Raw genomic sequence first — 14,131 nt, forward strand, 5'->3', positions numbered from 1 at the left:
GAAGCAAAGCAAGGCCTGAATAATTTCCACTTATATTATTAAAGACGGGCTTCTGAGCACCATTGTTGATTTCGACTTCGTGCATTTCATATCGGGTGCTTTTCTTGGAAAATCTCAGCTGAAATCATCTCCGCAAAAAAGAAAAACACTGGTGGAAAGAGAAACTGAAAGCAGTGATACGAATGTGTCCAACATGGCAAACAAAACAGAAACCAATTTTTAAAAAAGGTTTGATTTTCTCATTCCTCTTAATGCGAAAGTAAATCTCATTATTGCAGCCTGAGAAATAGTGGTTTTCTTTTTAATATGAGGGTTGTAATATGTTTTTAATTACTTCCATTCCTTTTCTTGCTGCTTCCGTGAGCCCGATGACAGCAGAGATAACCGGTGCCACCGCGGACAGGCCTGTGGGCACACCTTACGCACTGGCAATGCAGACCTGACGGCTCATTAAACTACATGGAATAATCCCTCCCTGCAGGTGAGTTTATCAGATTACCAGAGTGCGTGTGCACGCCGAGATCTCCGTTCTCTAGCGTAGAATCCAGTTAAGGGAATTTAAACTACGACCCTAAGCTGCCGGCACTCACTGCTGCCTCGCTGCGCTGCCGGCGACTTCTTCCTGCTGTGAGACCGGGACAAGGTGGGGGATTTTCAAAAGCTTGAGGGGCAGGTGGGCACCCATTCCTTTGCACCACATCATGCCTTTGCAAAATCCCTCTGCAGACTACTGGCATGTTACTAACCACAGATTTTGAGGACGCTGGTTTTTTGCTACTCAAAGCTTTTTTATGGAAACAATAACAAAACCAAATTCAACTCCTTGCTATCCCCATTCTTTCACCAACACACATAAACTGGAATGAAACAACCAGGTTCAGAAACTCGGACAATCTATGAAGTGGTTTGTATCTGTTTGCGACTTTTGTTAAATGTCTCCAAATAATAATTAATACAGATCTCTTGAAATCACATCCATTTATACCCAAAGCGGTCTGGAATTCACTAGTGACCTGCCTTACGTCCCATTAAACTTCGTGGGACTCTGGTCAGAGTTGTATCTTCCATCATCCAGCACTGTAAGCATATGCAGAGCAGCACACATTTTTTTAGTACACAATATAAGGCAGAGTCATTGATAAACTTAATCTCCTGTTAATCTGCAAGTAGCGTAGAGTCTCCTTTCCTCTCTATAGCTTCCCACACTTAGTACAACACAGTGAACTTTCAAGCTGGATGTCCATTTTTCTGGGTTTAAATTTCTTATTTGAAGAAGAAATGTAATGCTTGAAATGCAAAACCCCCAGGCTGTATCAGCTACATCTGGAAGATACTCTATCGGTTCTCAAATACTCAGACCTCAGAATATTCAAAGTCATTCCTTAGCTCGTCTCGTTTGGATTCTTTAAACTTGAATGACTTTGGCAGTTTATGGAAGCTGACTTTCTCATTGGTGCTGTTGGCACACGATGGAGAAAACTACCCAAATGCTGGTGTGATTTTGCGGCAGTATACCTCATTCCTTCTTGCCTTTGCCACTACCTAGGCAGTAAGAAGAAAGCGGCTGCTATCAACAAACACCATGAACCAAACCAGAAGGACACAGACGAAATCGAAGCAGCTGGTCAACTGACACGGGCTCAAGTATAATACAATTATACCAGGAGTGCCGATGGAGAGCAGGGAATTCCACTTCCTGGGAGCAGGGAGAGGAAATCACTGCGGCGAGTTGGGATGCAATGCAATTTGAATTTCCAGGTCATTCTGACATTACTTCCCAAACACGGTTTGCAGATTAGCAAAAGTCTTTTCTCCAACACAAGTGCACATAAGAAGTGTCCCATCTTGCCAGGAAAAGAGAAGATGCATTATTTTGGGGATGCTATATGGATGTTTTTAAGACCCTTAATTACGAAGATATTGTGATTCCAGTAAAAGATATAGAGTATTTCCAGATATACCTTGCATAGCTGGACCAGGGATCATAAAATGTTAAAAGCAATATAAATAAAACCACTGGGCATTTCCTGCTAAATATCACCTGACCAATAATTTCGAAAGACAGCTCATTTATGTAGGTAAAAAGCAAGACTAATCTGTGTAAAATCCCACAAAGCACCACCTGAAAGCATTGTTCTTAATCACAAAGAACATAAAATGTTCCTCGGTTTACAGTTTCTTAAAATTCACTTACAGCTGCTGAACAAGAAAGCAAATGTTGAACCAACAGCATGGTTGTAGCAAGAAGGCTATTTACCTCCTTGCTCTATAGTTCTACTCACTGAACACCTGTTTGTCCGTGCATTTTAGTCACTCCTGTTAAATTCATTAATCTAGGACCCTCTGCTACTGCTCTGACCCAGTAATTAGTGAAATCCATAGTCTTATGGACAATGAACCTGTGATTTACTTCATTGGGCAGATTTACAAAATAATGATAGCGTTCACTAATTTATAGGCTGACATTTCTTTTCTACTTTTTGATAAGTATATCATAGAAAGGAAGCCTATGCTTTTTTACCACTTTTGACAGAACTATGACCGAACCCACAATGTCTTTTCTTTGGAAGACAATTAGTTAAAAACCTGTGGTTTACAAAACTCTTTTTTCTGTAGCTGCTGTAGCAAAACATAGTGCAACGCAACTGATCTTGCAGTTCTTGCTCAAGAAAAATGACCACTGAACCCAGACCTTGTGGAGGACAATACTGGGCCCAGTCCAAAACCTCCCTGGGGCTACTGCAGAGACCTGCTGACTGCGAGGGGCATGCGGGTCATGGTTTACGCTATGTATTGCTTGGCAGCGTCTTCACTTTGCAAGTGCAGTTATCCATCATGACTGATAATCATTTCTGGTCTCTGCATTTTTAATATCCTGGAAATGTTATATTAAAGTGCCATTACCTGGAGGCACCATCAGAAAGCAGATCTTAGCAATACTTGCTTCATGTTGAGATACTGCAGTCCATTCCTATTCTAAGTGTCCTCGAGACATATTCTCCCTTATTCCAGCACTGGAATTTGGTGAAGTTTAGATATTTTACTAGATAGTAAGAGTTGTTGTGTAGCCGATTCTCACTGAACTGCTCATCAAATTTTCTAAACTGTGTGCTCGTTACAACTGATAGAGAAACATTGCTGTCTGCTCTTTTTATGAGCAAACTATGGCTGACCCTGAAATAAGGCTTACTGCATTTTTTCACGTAGTACTATTTCACATGTAATGTATTATGAAAAACAATTAAAAGGAAATTAAATCTGATGCACATAACCCAACAAATATGCTGCGTGCGGTGGTATGACTGCTTTTCTGCAATTGCTTGTGTATGAATTCAGAGTTCAATCATTCATAATGGTTTGCGTAATTATTAATATGAATCAGCAAGGTTCAACTGCAAATTCATGTGGTAAGATTCCGTTGACTAGCCTTTACTTACTAATTTGGACGTGGGGTTTCTTAGTAACGTAGCTCTTCATTAGCAAGTTAGCCGCTCCTTAAAAACTACATTAGTATACAGAAATCTAAAGCTACCTAAAGGGGTCTACCATTTATATTGATTTGCGATGTAAGTACAGCTTCACCAGTGCACCTTGGGGTTAGCATTTGATTCTGGTAGCAAAAAAGCTGTTAGTGCTTTGATATCCCTTCCTGTGTTCCTCTTTCCTTATCCTGTCTCTCTCTTCATAAAAAGCACACAATTTTTCCTCTAATTAGGCTGTAAAGTGTACTGAGTAGCATTAGTCCCTCTCAGCCATGCTCGCTACCTGCCACATTTCCTTTCTGGTTTTTTTCATCCCTGCAGAAAATAAGTCTCATCGTCTGCATGATGAACAAAAGCCTAAGGTGGAATCCCTTAAATGTAATCATGGTGTGCTAATGGTATGGGATCCGGCAAATTCCAGACAGCAGTGCATTCTAGTATTTCTCTTAATGAACAATCACTCTTCGTTTTTGAAAGTCTGGTTTAAAAACAGCTTTTCTATGTAGCATGCATTTCATGTTTAAATAATCGCTGATTATCCAGGCTGTAAGTAATAAATTTACATCCTTACCTAGTCCTTTTTAAAATAATACTGAAAAAAATGTTCTTCTTTTTCCTAATTTATTTGTTATATTGTGAGATTTATTAGAGTTGCATCAATAAACAGTCCAGTGTGGTGTTTCTGCTTAAACTCTCATTAAATGACCCTGTTTAATAAATCACTTTTAGCCTAATGTAAACAGTACTATGATGTGTGAATTGAGCCTAAGTAGAAAAGATCTAAATGGCTACTTTAAAATAAGTAAATCTTGTTCATACTGCTCAAATTATTTTTGAGCATTTAGTTTGTACAGCCAATACGAAAAAATGTGATGTGAGCAAAAATGTCAGGGTTTGAAGAGAACAGCTAAGGAAACACCCGGTGATACTATTCACTTCTATAGTTTCTGGGTGGAATTTTCCAAAGCGTCTTAGTGAAAGAGAGTTTTGACTTTCTTCGTGCATTTCTGTTGCATGTTTGGCGGCCTTGTGTCCTGTTGCCTATCGGTACCTGTTGCTGTTGCAGCTGCGCCGCTTTGTGTAGAGTATCCCTTATTTTTTTCCGGGTGCTCAGCCTTTTGGGCAGCAGCACCCACCACGGCCAGGCTGCATGCAGGAAAAGGGGCGCTAGCTTGTTTTCATGTCACCTTGCTAACCACAGTGAATACAGATCTTCTAACAGACATCTGGGGTGGATCGCCACACATCTATGCATGTGTAAGTTGCTTGTTCCTTTCATACGCGAGCACTGAATCCCATCTGCTATTCTGGCATTGGGAAAAAAAATTCCTTTGTCACTACATTTCAGTGAAATCCCCTGTACGTTTTGTCCCGTGCATTGATATTGCCAGAGTCATACGCCACGCTCCCAACTCCTACTTGCCAAAGAGCCTCTGGTTAATGTTTGCCAATAAGGGCTTCTCTCTACGGACCTGCCCGCTAATATCACCAGTCCCCAAACTGACCTTTGCAGCTTGGTGGACATATAAACCCCAGCTCTGGAGAAGCCCAAAGCTTGCAATGGAGATGAGGCGCTCGGAGTGCACCTGCACCTTGCTGCAAAGAGCTTTGCTACCACGCGATGAATGGTGGCAAGTTCATTCTCCTCAGGGTGCTACTTGAGACCGCTACACAGGGTACACAAATTGTCTGTGTTATATACGTTATTCAAAACACTTTGATTGCTACACCATGCCTTAGTCTATCAGCATGCTTTACAAACTGTTAAATACCAGAAGTGCTTAACGTACAGCATCTTACTAACTTCAGCATTACACAGAGAGTACATTTGGCAAATAGGTACAAGAAGAAACTTGAGAAAGGGATGGCTGAGCAACACAACATTTCAGAGGGCGCGTTTTAGAAACTGATTGGCATAATGATGTTGCCTCTGTCAGGACACTTCATCAGTCAGCCCAAATCTGTGCCTTTCCTCCAGTGATGCTGCCTTTGCTGCACTCGCTGTCATGCAACAGCGGTACTCCTTTGCTTCATCATCAGTATTACTGACACATTAATGTCACGCAACCAGCATCTTCTGTAAGTCATGACTGAAAACAAGTTCATTAACACAGTATTACAAAATCCCAAGTAAAAAAAAAACCAAAAAACAAACACTCACACCTAATTTGATAAATAAGCTACTTAAGTATTCTAGAAACTAGTGGGTCAGATTTTTATACATTATGTTAGTAGATTTGGTTTTCATTAATGCCAAATGAAGCCTACATGAAGCACTTCTATCTCATATTAAAGGCATGATGCCAGTGAGCATCCATTTGGTTGCCAAGTATCAGGAGACCCCTCTAATTATCCATTTTGTACTTAAGATGCAGCAGAGGGAGATTCCACCGCTCTGTGGATACATTCCATAACTTGGCAACTGCCTTACAGTTGCCTTCATCTCAGGAGAATACAAAAGGGTGTAACTGACTGGTTCCGTTCCTCCTCTGTGAAGCATTATGGAGCACTGATGACCAGTAACAAATCTATAAGCTTAAAAATAAAAGAGAAACGTATTTCGGAGCTCTCTCCCCACCCCCCTCTTTTATCTGCTGCTACGGCAATGGAAAGAATTTGAAGGCTTTCAGGAGAGCACCAGAGACCTCCGAGGGAAGGAGTGTTGTACAGGGGACACTTGATATGAAACCTACTGGAATTTGCTTTCTTTTTCCTGTTGGAAAGAGCCTCACTCTTGGGCACTCAAATTCCTGTTGAGCCTTTTTGAGATGCAGCCTTACGGGAAATTAATAAAAATTGCAGAAACTCCTTCCTTGAAGTGGATTCCAAATCTAGGGAGTAATGCTGTTGAATTTCCAGGTGACATAAAAGGTTTGTATACAAAATCCTCGGCTTGAGGATACTGTGTCTTTGGTTCCTATGGTTTTGCCTGCCCTGACATCAGACAACTGCGTTGTAAGACCTCTCTGCTCAGGAATGTAATGGTGTGCGTGAGTACAGATGGAGTGAGTACACCAACCGTGGTGGCACGAGGCAGATGGAAGGGTGACGATCATCACTGATGGCAGTGGTGCCTTTTTCTTGTAGCACAATGACAAGGGAGGATGAGACTTTTCTTGGTCAGTAAATACTGCCTGTCCGAGGCCCTGACAATTTGCCCAGTAGACCCTGGCATCCTATAAAACAGTCAGAGGGATGAAGTGCATCCCACTGTGGTGCAGTCAGAAGAGACAGCTGTCTGACTGGATGTGGTCATCTTCTGGCTTAACAGCCTATTGCCTCAGCTGTCGTTTGCATAGGTAGAAACAAAAACATTGGCTCTTAAATTCGTGTTTAGCTAAGTAATGAACTGAGCCCACGCAGACGCTACTCTGAATTAAGCTGGAGTACCTCACGCCTATGAAAGTGAGTCCCAAATACGGCTGCAAAAGCTTAACTATAGGCAATTATATTTGGAAAAAGCCTAATATCTGTTGTTATCGCATTAATATCTGTATCACTGGGATCCCAGCTAAGGCAGCTGGGCATTCTGAGGAGCATTTCTTTTAACTGTGCAGGGGTAGAGTTGCACCAAGACCTCCTTTAAAAATGTCCATAGTACCTGTCTGCTGAAGAAGGAGAATGGAAAAGGAACTTTAAAACTCTTTAGTTCCATCAGATGCAGTGCTGGCTGGTTTAACTGTGAGAGCTGAAAGCATTGTTTCCCTGAAACAAAAAATTAATTCAAAAACATCTGAGGCTTTCAGTGAGCTGGGAAAATACTGTAATATGGAGGAGGAGCATCTAACTCACTACAAGCTTACACTCTCAAGTGCGCTAGGGCATTTGGTACCCAAGTGATTGTGGCAATATAGTCAGATGATTTTATGCTGGCTCATTTGGTTACTGCTTGCTAGGCTGATAAATGTCTGAACTTAAAGTCTTCAAGGGCAGCAGTCTGAATACACATCATCAGTATTAGTGTGACTGGGGGCATCAGACTGTCGGTCTTGCAAATCTAGAGGCCGAGGGGCTTCTTTCCCCGGCATGGGACTAGGCTGGGGCAGCAGCCACTGGTGGACCCCTCTGACCTGCCCCAGGGGTAGGGCGATGCATGCCCACCACCCTGTTTGGCTTCCTCCACAAAGTACATTTACCGTAGGGGGAAGGGAGGAGGTGGGAGAAGTGATTTCAATCTTTTATTTAGCTGTGGGTCAAGTCCTGCAGCTTTTAATCATGTCGAACTCATACTGAAATCAATGGAACTTTTTTCTCAACAAAAGGAAATGTTATTTATCTCATTATTACCATTAGCTGCAGTTTCATGTGCGCAACCGGAAGGGGTTACTTCTTCAAGTTAGCTGAATCTTGAGGGCCTGTTGTTATTGCTAATTTGAAAATGGCACTGGCACATTACGGTCAGGAAATCCGGTATCATGGGGTTAACTTTCAGCCCTTATACTGAACGCAAATCAGTGAGGAAATTCATTGCTAGGTGCAGTCTCTAATTATTTAAAAGATAATTTGCATGCTACACAGAAATAAATTAGCTCCCAGGTGACAGCTGTTCCACTGTGTCCATTCCTGGAACTAGATGCCATGCTGGGAAATCTAAACGCAGACCAAAAGATTAAAACATTGTACTTTTTTGCCTTATAGGAAGGCCTTCCCCAAAATAGAGGCATAAAGAAGTGAATTGGGGAATTAATGTTTCAAACCAGCAAGTTTAGAAGCTTAGCTAACAAACCACAACGTTTTCCACAGCCTACATTTTCTCATTTTCTTTTCACTAAGGGCACTTCACATCTTGCTAGAAGATAATGCAAGTGGATGTAAGTGTAACGTGTACTAGTTTAAAAGGATTTTTTTTCAAAGTCAAAGAGAGAAATTCGGTCCTAATATCAGGTTTGCATTCACACGGTCATGTGAGATCATTACAGGCCATGTGAACAACACCCAAAAGATTTTTTCTTCTTTTTATCGCGCACATAGAAATCAACAAATGCATTTTCATATTCCTTGCCAAAAGAAGATCAGACACCGCTTTTTATCCACATAAAAGCCTCAAGACAATCTTCATCTCACAAGAAATGCTAAAACATTTCTGAGTTTAATGGTTTTCGAAGAGTCAGTCTTCTTATGGCTAGATTTTAACACTGTATATTGTTGTATATTGTACATATATATATATGTACATTGTATATAACGTTGTATTATGTGGCTGTATATGTATTGTATATATGAGATGATATTATATATTATGAGACTACATTATATTGCCAGCCTTTTCCCATTGCTCCACCTCCTCCTGAAAGAAGCAATTTCCCGTGCCAGTTTGCTTTGTGCTGGGACTGTTAGGTGGAGATTACAGGCAGTTTGCCTCCTCTTCTCACTGTCTCTTCCTTTTCTCACTGTCCTTTCACTCTGCCTTGGCAAAAGGACTTTCGTTTACTGCAGTGGGTTGCTCTTCTGTCTCCCACCTTGTAAACTAGCTAGAGAATCCATCCTCCTCGCCGTACAGATGTTTGTAACAGAAATATCAAGACCGATATGAATGGAAATGTATGTGTGTGTGCATGCACACGTGTGAAAGCACTGTAAGAAACAAGCGAGCAAGGATTAAAGAACAGCATATGTTAATTGCTACGGAGCAACATATGTTATTTCATTCAAATGACCAAATAGCAAGAAGAGAAGGAACAAACCTATCTAAAGATAAGGTATAAAGAAGATGAAAACCAGGAGTGGAGGCAATAAAATAACCAGATGATAAAAACCTGGCAACTGTAATTCAGGAATTTTGCCATGGGCTAATGAGGGGTGAGATAAAATAATGAGGCAAAAGATCCCAAACAACATCCACATCTAAACGCTGTAAAAGACAAGTCCAAAAGTAGTTCATCATCACTAATTAAGAAGAGCTCAAGAGATGAGATGAGGACCTGATAAGTGGTGTCCCTCTGCGTGGCCCACTCGTGATCCTGGCCAGACCACCCGGACACGCAGGTCGTGGTGCCCGTGAGTACGTGGATGGGGGAGGACCCTGACCTTGCACAACTTCAGATCCTGGTAAGCAAAGATCAGTTAAGATAGAAGCAGTCTTGCAGGAGCTGATGACTCCCCCAATGAGTGTATATGCTGCCATCAGATAAAGTTGCACTTCTTACTCTTACAATGTTGACTGGCCTGACTCATCCTATTAACAGATCATCACTGGGATCTTCATTTCTCCTGAGAGTCTTAAAATCTCTGTAGATGTTTAGAACTTGATCTTACTTTTAATCCCCCGATCAGCTTGTGCACTGTGTGGAGGTCCTATCACGATCATGAGAGCAAAGGAGGCTAATACATTATTAATTTCTCTCATGAAGAAATAACCTGGCTGTTCAGAAAGTTAATGTCTCATCTCTTCAAAATCAAGCTATCAAGAGTGCAGGTAAGTGCAGCTGCTCTTAGGTCCTTGCGCCAGGCTACATGCCCCACATGCAGCAACAGAGAGAAAGGGAATAAATGCTGGTTTTGTCAAGGTCAGGAAAATGCTGCTACCTGTGTTGCAGGCACAAATCCCAAAGCAAGATGATTTATTCTTCCAGATGTCAATACTGGTGTGAAACTTGCTAGTACATATAACAACTGACACTGTAACCGCATCTGGGCAAACAACAAAGGCGTAAGTGTCTGGCAATATTTGTGGTTCATAGAAAAGATTAGGTCACAGCTGTGTTTGCATATTGTAACACCATGAAAAAGACTGATGATACCTTGCCACAACCTGAATATTGAGTTTCTTTCAGTGCGCAAAATGTATTAGCTGATCAGCATCAGCTGTGACAAGAAAGAAAATTATCTGTCGTCTTAGCCCATATCTCATACAATTGTGTCATCCTCCTTTAGTTTCCGCGTAACACCTATTGACAATATACCGCTCATGTGAACTTTACATTTCCTGTGTGCCATTCCTCTCTTGTAAAACAAAACCAACATTTTCTATAAATCAAAATCAATCCCTGCAGCAGCAATAATTAGCAAGTTTCACACTCCTCTCAGCAGAGGCATATAAAGGTCTCCTGAAGCGAAATTTGTAAAGAAGCATTTTTGACCAAGAAGCTTTTAAACCCCACAGTTGAAGTTTGGGTTCATCCCACCTTTCAGTACAAGACAAGAAGGAAAAAAATGAGGAGCTAGACTCTGTAATATTTACAATGAGGAGAGAGTGCAGGAAGAGGACTGCAAAACACATCAGAAGAATTGTGAGAGCTGCACATCCAGTCCCAGTGAAGCCCTGAGTCCTTTTCAGGGGAGTTCACCCTTTGAGACGGCAGCTGATACCACTATTCTCAAAACACGGCATACAAACCGATCTTTTGTCATTAACTGAAGGGCTTGGCTGGATCCCCCCTCCTCCCTGATTTCAGCAGGCATTCTCATTTCTCTGTCCTTAGCAGCGTACAATGCCTTATCCATATTCTGGTGGAGCTTTTTGACACTGAACCAGCAGAAGTGCAAAAGGTAGAGAAAGAGGTACAGGAATTCAGAGGCTCTTAAGTCCCTGTCTCAAGGTGCTTCGTTCCTACAGAATTTCAAACCAGTAGATTGCTATTATCACGCAAAGTTTATTTTGGACCACAGCACGTCCTTTACAACAAACTTTTACAAACTGTTAACTAAATAACATTGTTTAATCTGAAAATTCTGCTACCATTTATGCCTTTCTTCAAATCAGTTATAAATATAGCACAATCAGATCTGGAGACTTTTAAGGCACCACTATCAGCTTTGTATCATCATAAAAATTTACTATTTGTTCCTGTGCTTGGCTTTCTGTCTCTAAACCAGCTTCTGTAATGTGGTACTTCACTTCTCTATCTGTGACAATTTAGGATCCCAAGGCACCACTTGTGAGGGTTTTTTTAAAAGGAAAATCAAAATAAGATGTATCAGCAATTTCTTCTTTACCTCCTGTTTCAATTACATGCTCAAAGAATTCTACCCCATGAATGAAATTCAAGGCTGGGTTTTTTTTTTTGGTTTTGGGTTTTACTGGGTTTGGGTGTCGGGGTGGGGGGGGGCACGTTTTGTTTTTGTTGTTAGTTGGTTGGGGGTTTGGGGTTTTTTTTGTTTCTTTCTTTGGATGTTTTTTATTTTTTTTTTAATCAAGCTTGACCTCCAAAGCACTTGTTTTCACTGAGGCATAAGGAATAAAACAAATTTGAGTTTTTAGGCCAGGTAATTTTTTAAGATACGAAATCCTGGAGGAGTAGCAGAAGATTAAAGATATGGTAGATCGCATTTTTTCAGATAGTCCTCTCTCCATAATAACTCCTTTAATTAAGTTTGCATTTCCAAAAGCAATGAAAAATTCTCTCAGGGGAGACAGCACATAAATCTTGGATAGAAATAGCCAGGCGCTTTAGCCTCTCCCACCACTTGAGAGAACCTCAGTCCTTGCTTTGGAACACCTTGTCCCCAGGAGCGCCCCGCGCTTGCTTGGGCACAGCAGGCAGAGGGGAGCACCTCTGAAAATCTGCAAGGCCTGTTTGACTGCTGCAAAGTGCAAAGTGGTGGGAGAAGTCCTGCAAGTTGGATGGGGAACCTCCAGTAAATACGCAGAGTCCTGATGTAGCCTCCAGCTATAAAATTAAGTTAAAATAACTCCCTTAACACACAGTCTAGAGTATAAACTTTAGGTTTTCTTTTAATAACCAGGTAAGCGGAAAAGTTGTTGAGTGTGACTATCATCATGAGTGATTTAAAATCTCCCTAGAAACTTTCGGCTTAAAAGTTTGATTCAAAGTGACAAAAATACTGACTTTTAAAAGTGACTTCCACATATGAATCTTCAGTAAAAAGGGATTGTTCAGGTTCAGCTTAATTAGTTAAACCTACTGAATATTCTAAGCAAAAATTATAGAGACACTGAAATGCTCTTTCAGGTGAAAGATGGTTAAGTAAACCACTGCTCCTTCTCTAAATAAATCTCAGACACACCGCTCTTTCCAGGAAGGTCTTCAGGGCTTGCATTACCACTGATAAATTTTGCCAAAGAATGGAAAATATTTTTTAAAAAAATCTATCTTTCGTTCTAAGGGAAAACAGACAGAAGACAGACCGTAATAAAATAAAACTAAAATTCTGCCAGAATGTAGATTTTATGCACAATGTTGAGTTTATCTTACCTGTAAAGATCTGTAATCTGTCCTTCATTCCAGCGATAATAAAGATCATTAAGAAGACGTTCGTGTTGTCCATACAAGCAAATGTAGTTGGAGACAGGAAAGGGTTCCTTTGAAAAGCAGGTGATGCTTTCTACCATACTATGTTTGTTGGTACGCATCCTGAAATAATTCCCATGTCTTGCCTCTCCGGTTATAATCTCCATCCCCTGGAACAGAAAATACAAGGAAAGCTGGAGAGATGGAACGAACACCCGACTTGGCATACATACAGGATCAGCTAGGGTTTCCTAGCTGATATTTAACATTTCTAAAAAAAAGGGTTGTGGATTTTAACAACAAGAACATAGTAACATAGTTTATACAACACAGCACTTTCCTAGGGTTTGGACACAAAGATTTTCTGCGTGGTTTAGACCTTCATTAACAACGCACACAAAACTCTGCAGCGTACAACTGCGTGTGCAGCATGGGCTTTGCTTGCCCAATCCCGAGTGACATTTGGACACCCAAGGGTATCTGGGCCATCCGAACTGGGCTGGCAGTTATGACACAGGATCCATGGGAGACCTGTGACCTCCTGGAACAGCAGCTGGAGGTCAGGAGAGATGCCCTGAGGCATCCCAAACAACACTAGATGCCTCTGTTTAGGCAACTGAATTGGAATCTATTCATCCCAATTTTTTATGCAGAGTCCATATTATCGCATACATATGGCATATCATAATTTACTGCAGGATACCGTCCTGATGAATGAAGAATACACTGGTATACTTTTACTCTCTCTCCAGATTTATACCTATACGTATATATTTTTTTCTGTATGTATATACAAACAGCGTATCTGCAGAGTCCAAACTTATGGCACATCGTAGAAGCTATACGATTGCAGGCAGAGGGTTGATGCTAACACATTAATCAGTTACAAGCAAACTTCGATGTTACAACTCAAAGCTTTATCACATACCAATTAAGCATTTTTGGCTTTGCATAGAACTTTTCCAGTAGTCAAAGTTGTGATGTGTTGGAACAGCCTTCCAACAAGGAAAGAAATACCAAGAATGACCCTGGTTCAGTTCTAAACCAAACTTCTAAATTTTATAAATGGCATTATGTACTAGATGGTTGCCTGCAACTGCAGGAGGCTGGGTTTGATCTCTTAGAACATTTCCTTCAGGCTATGTTCTAGACTTTTAAATGATTAATTACTATTGCCTTAAAAAAAATAAAAATGCGTATACTTACATGACATGCATATGCGTATGTATATGCGTGTATATATGTACACACACAAACACATACGCATATGCATGATTTAGAATTGCTCTCAGTGACTCCCTCTTACTAATTTGAACAGGGGCTGCCAAGCGTTGCTAACACCAACTCTACTATCAATAAAAGAACAACAACGTTGGATACTGATGCTCAAACTATATCGTTTAGTTTCAGCTAGTTAAATCAATCACTTAATGAAAGACAAAAATGTAAAAATTTGTT

At 40.8% G+C, this 14,131-nt stretch overlaps 1 protein-coding gene across 1 annotated transcript in view; it reads right to left on the minus strand.

Moving 5' to 3' along the window:
- Positions 1 to 14,131, minus strand: part of CFAP61 (cilia and flagella associated protein 61) — a 118,538-nt gene that overhangs the window by 15,108 nt on the left and 89,299 nt on the right. Inside the window, exon 23 of the mRNA XM_054195833.1 lies at positions 12,638 to 12,843. Coding sequence (XP_054051808.1) covers positions 12,638 to 12,843 — 206 coding nt within the window. The remainder of the gene's footprint in view (positions 1 to 12,637; positions 12,844 to 14,131) is intronic.

The sequence above is a fragment of the Rissa tridactyla genome, chromosome 3 (genome assembly GCF_028500815.1).
Source record: "Rissa tridactyla isolate bRisTri1 chromosome 3, bRisTri1.patW.cur.20221130, whole genome shotgun sequence".
In the NCBI taxonomy this organism is placed as follows: Eukaryota; Metazoa; Chordata; class Aves; order Charadriiformes; family Laridae; genus Rissa; species Rissa tridactyla.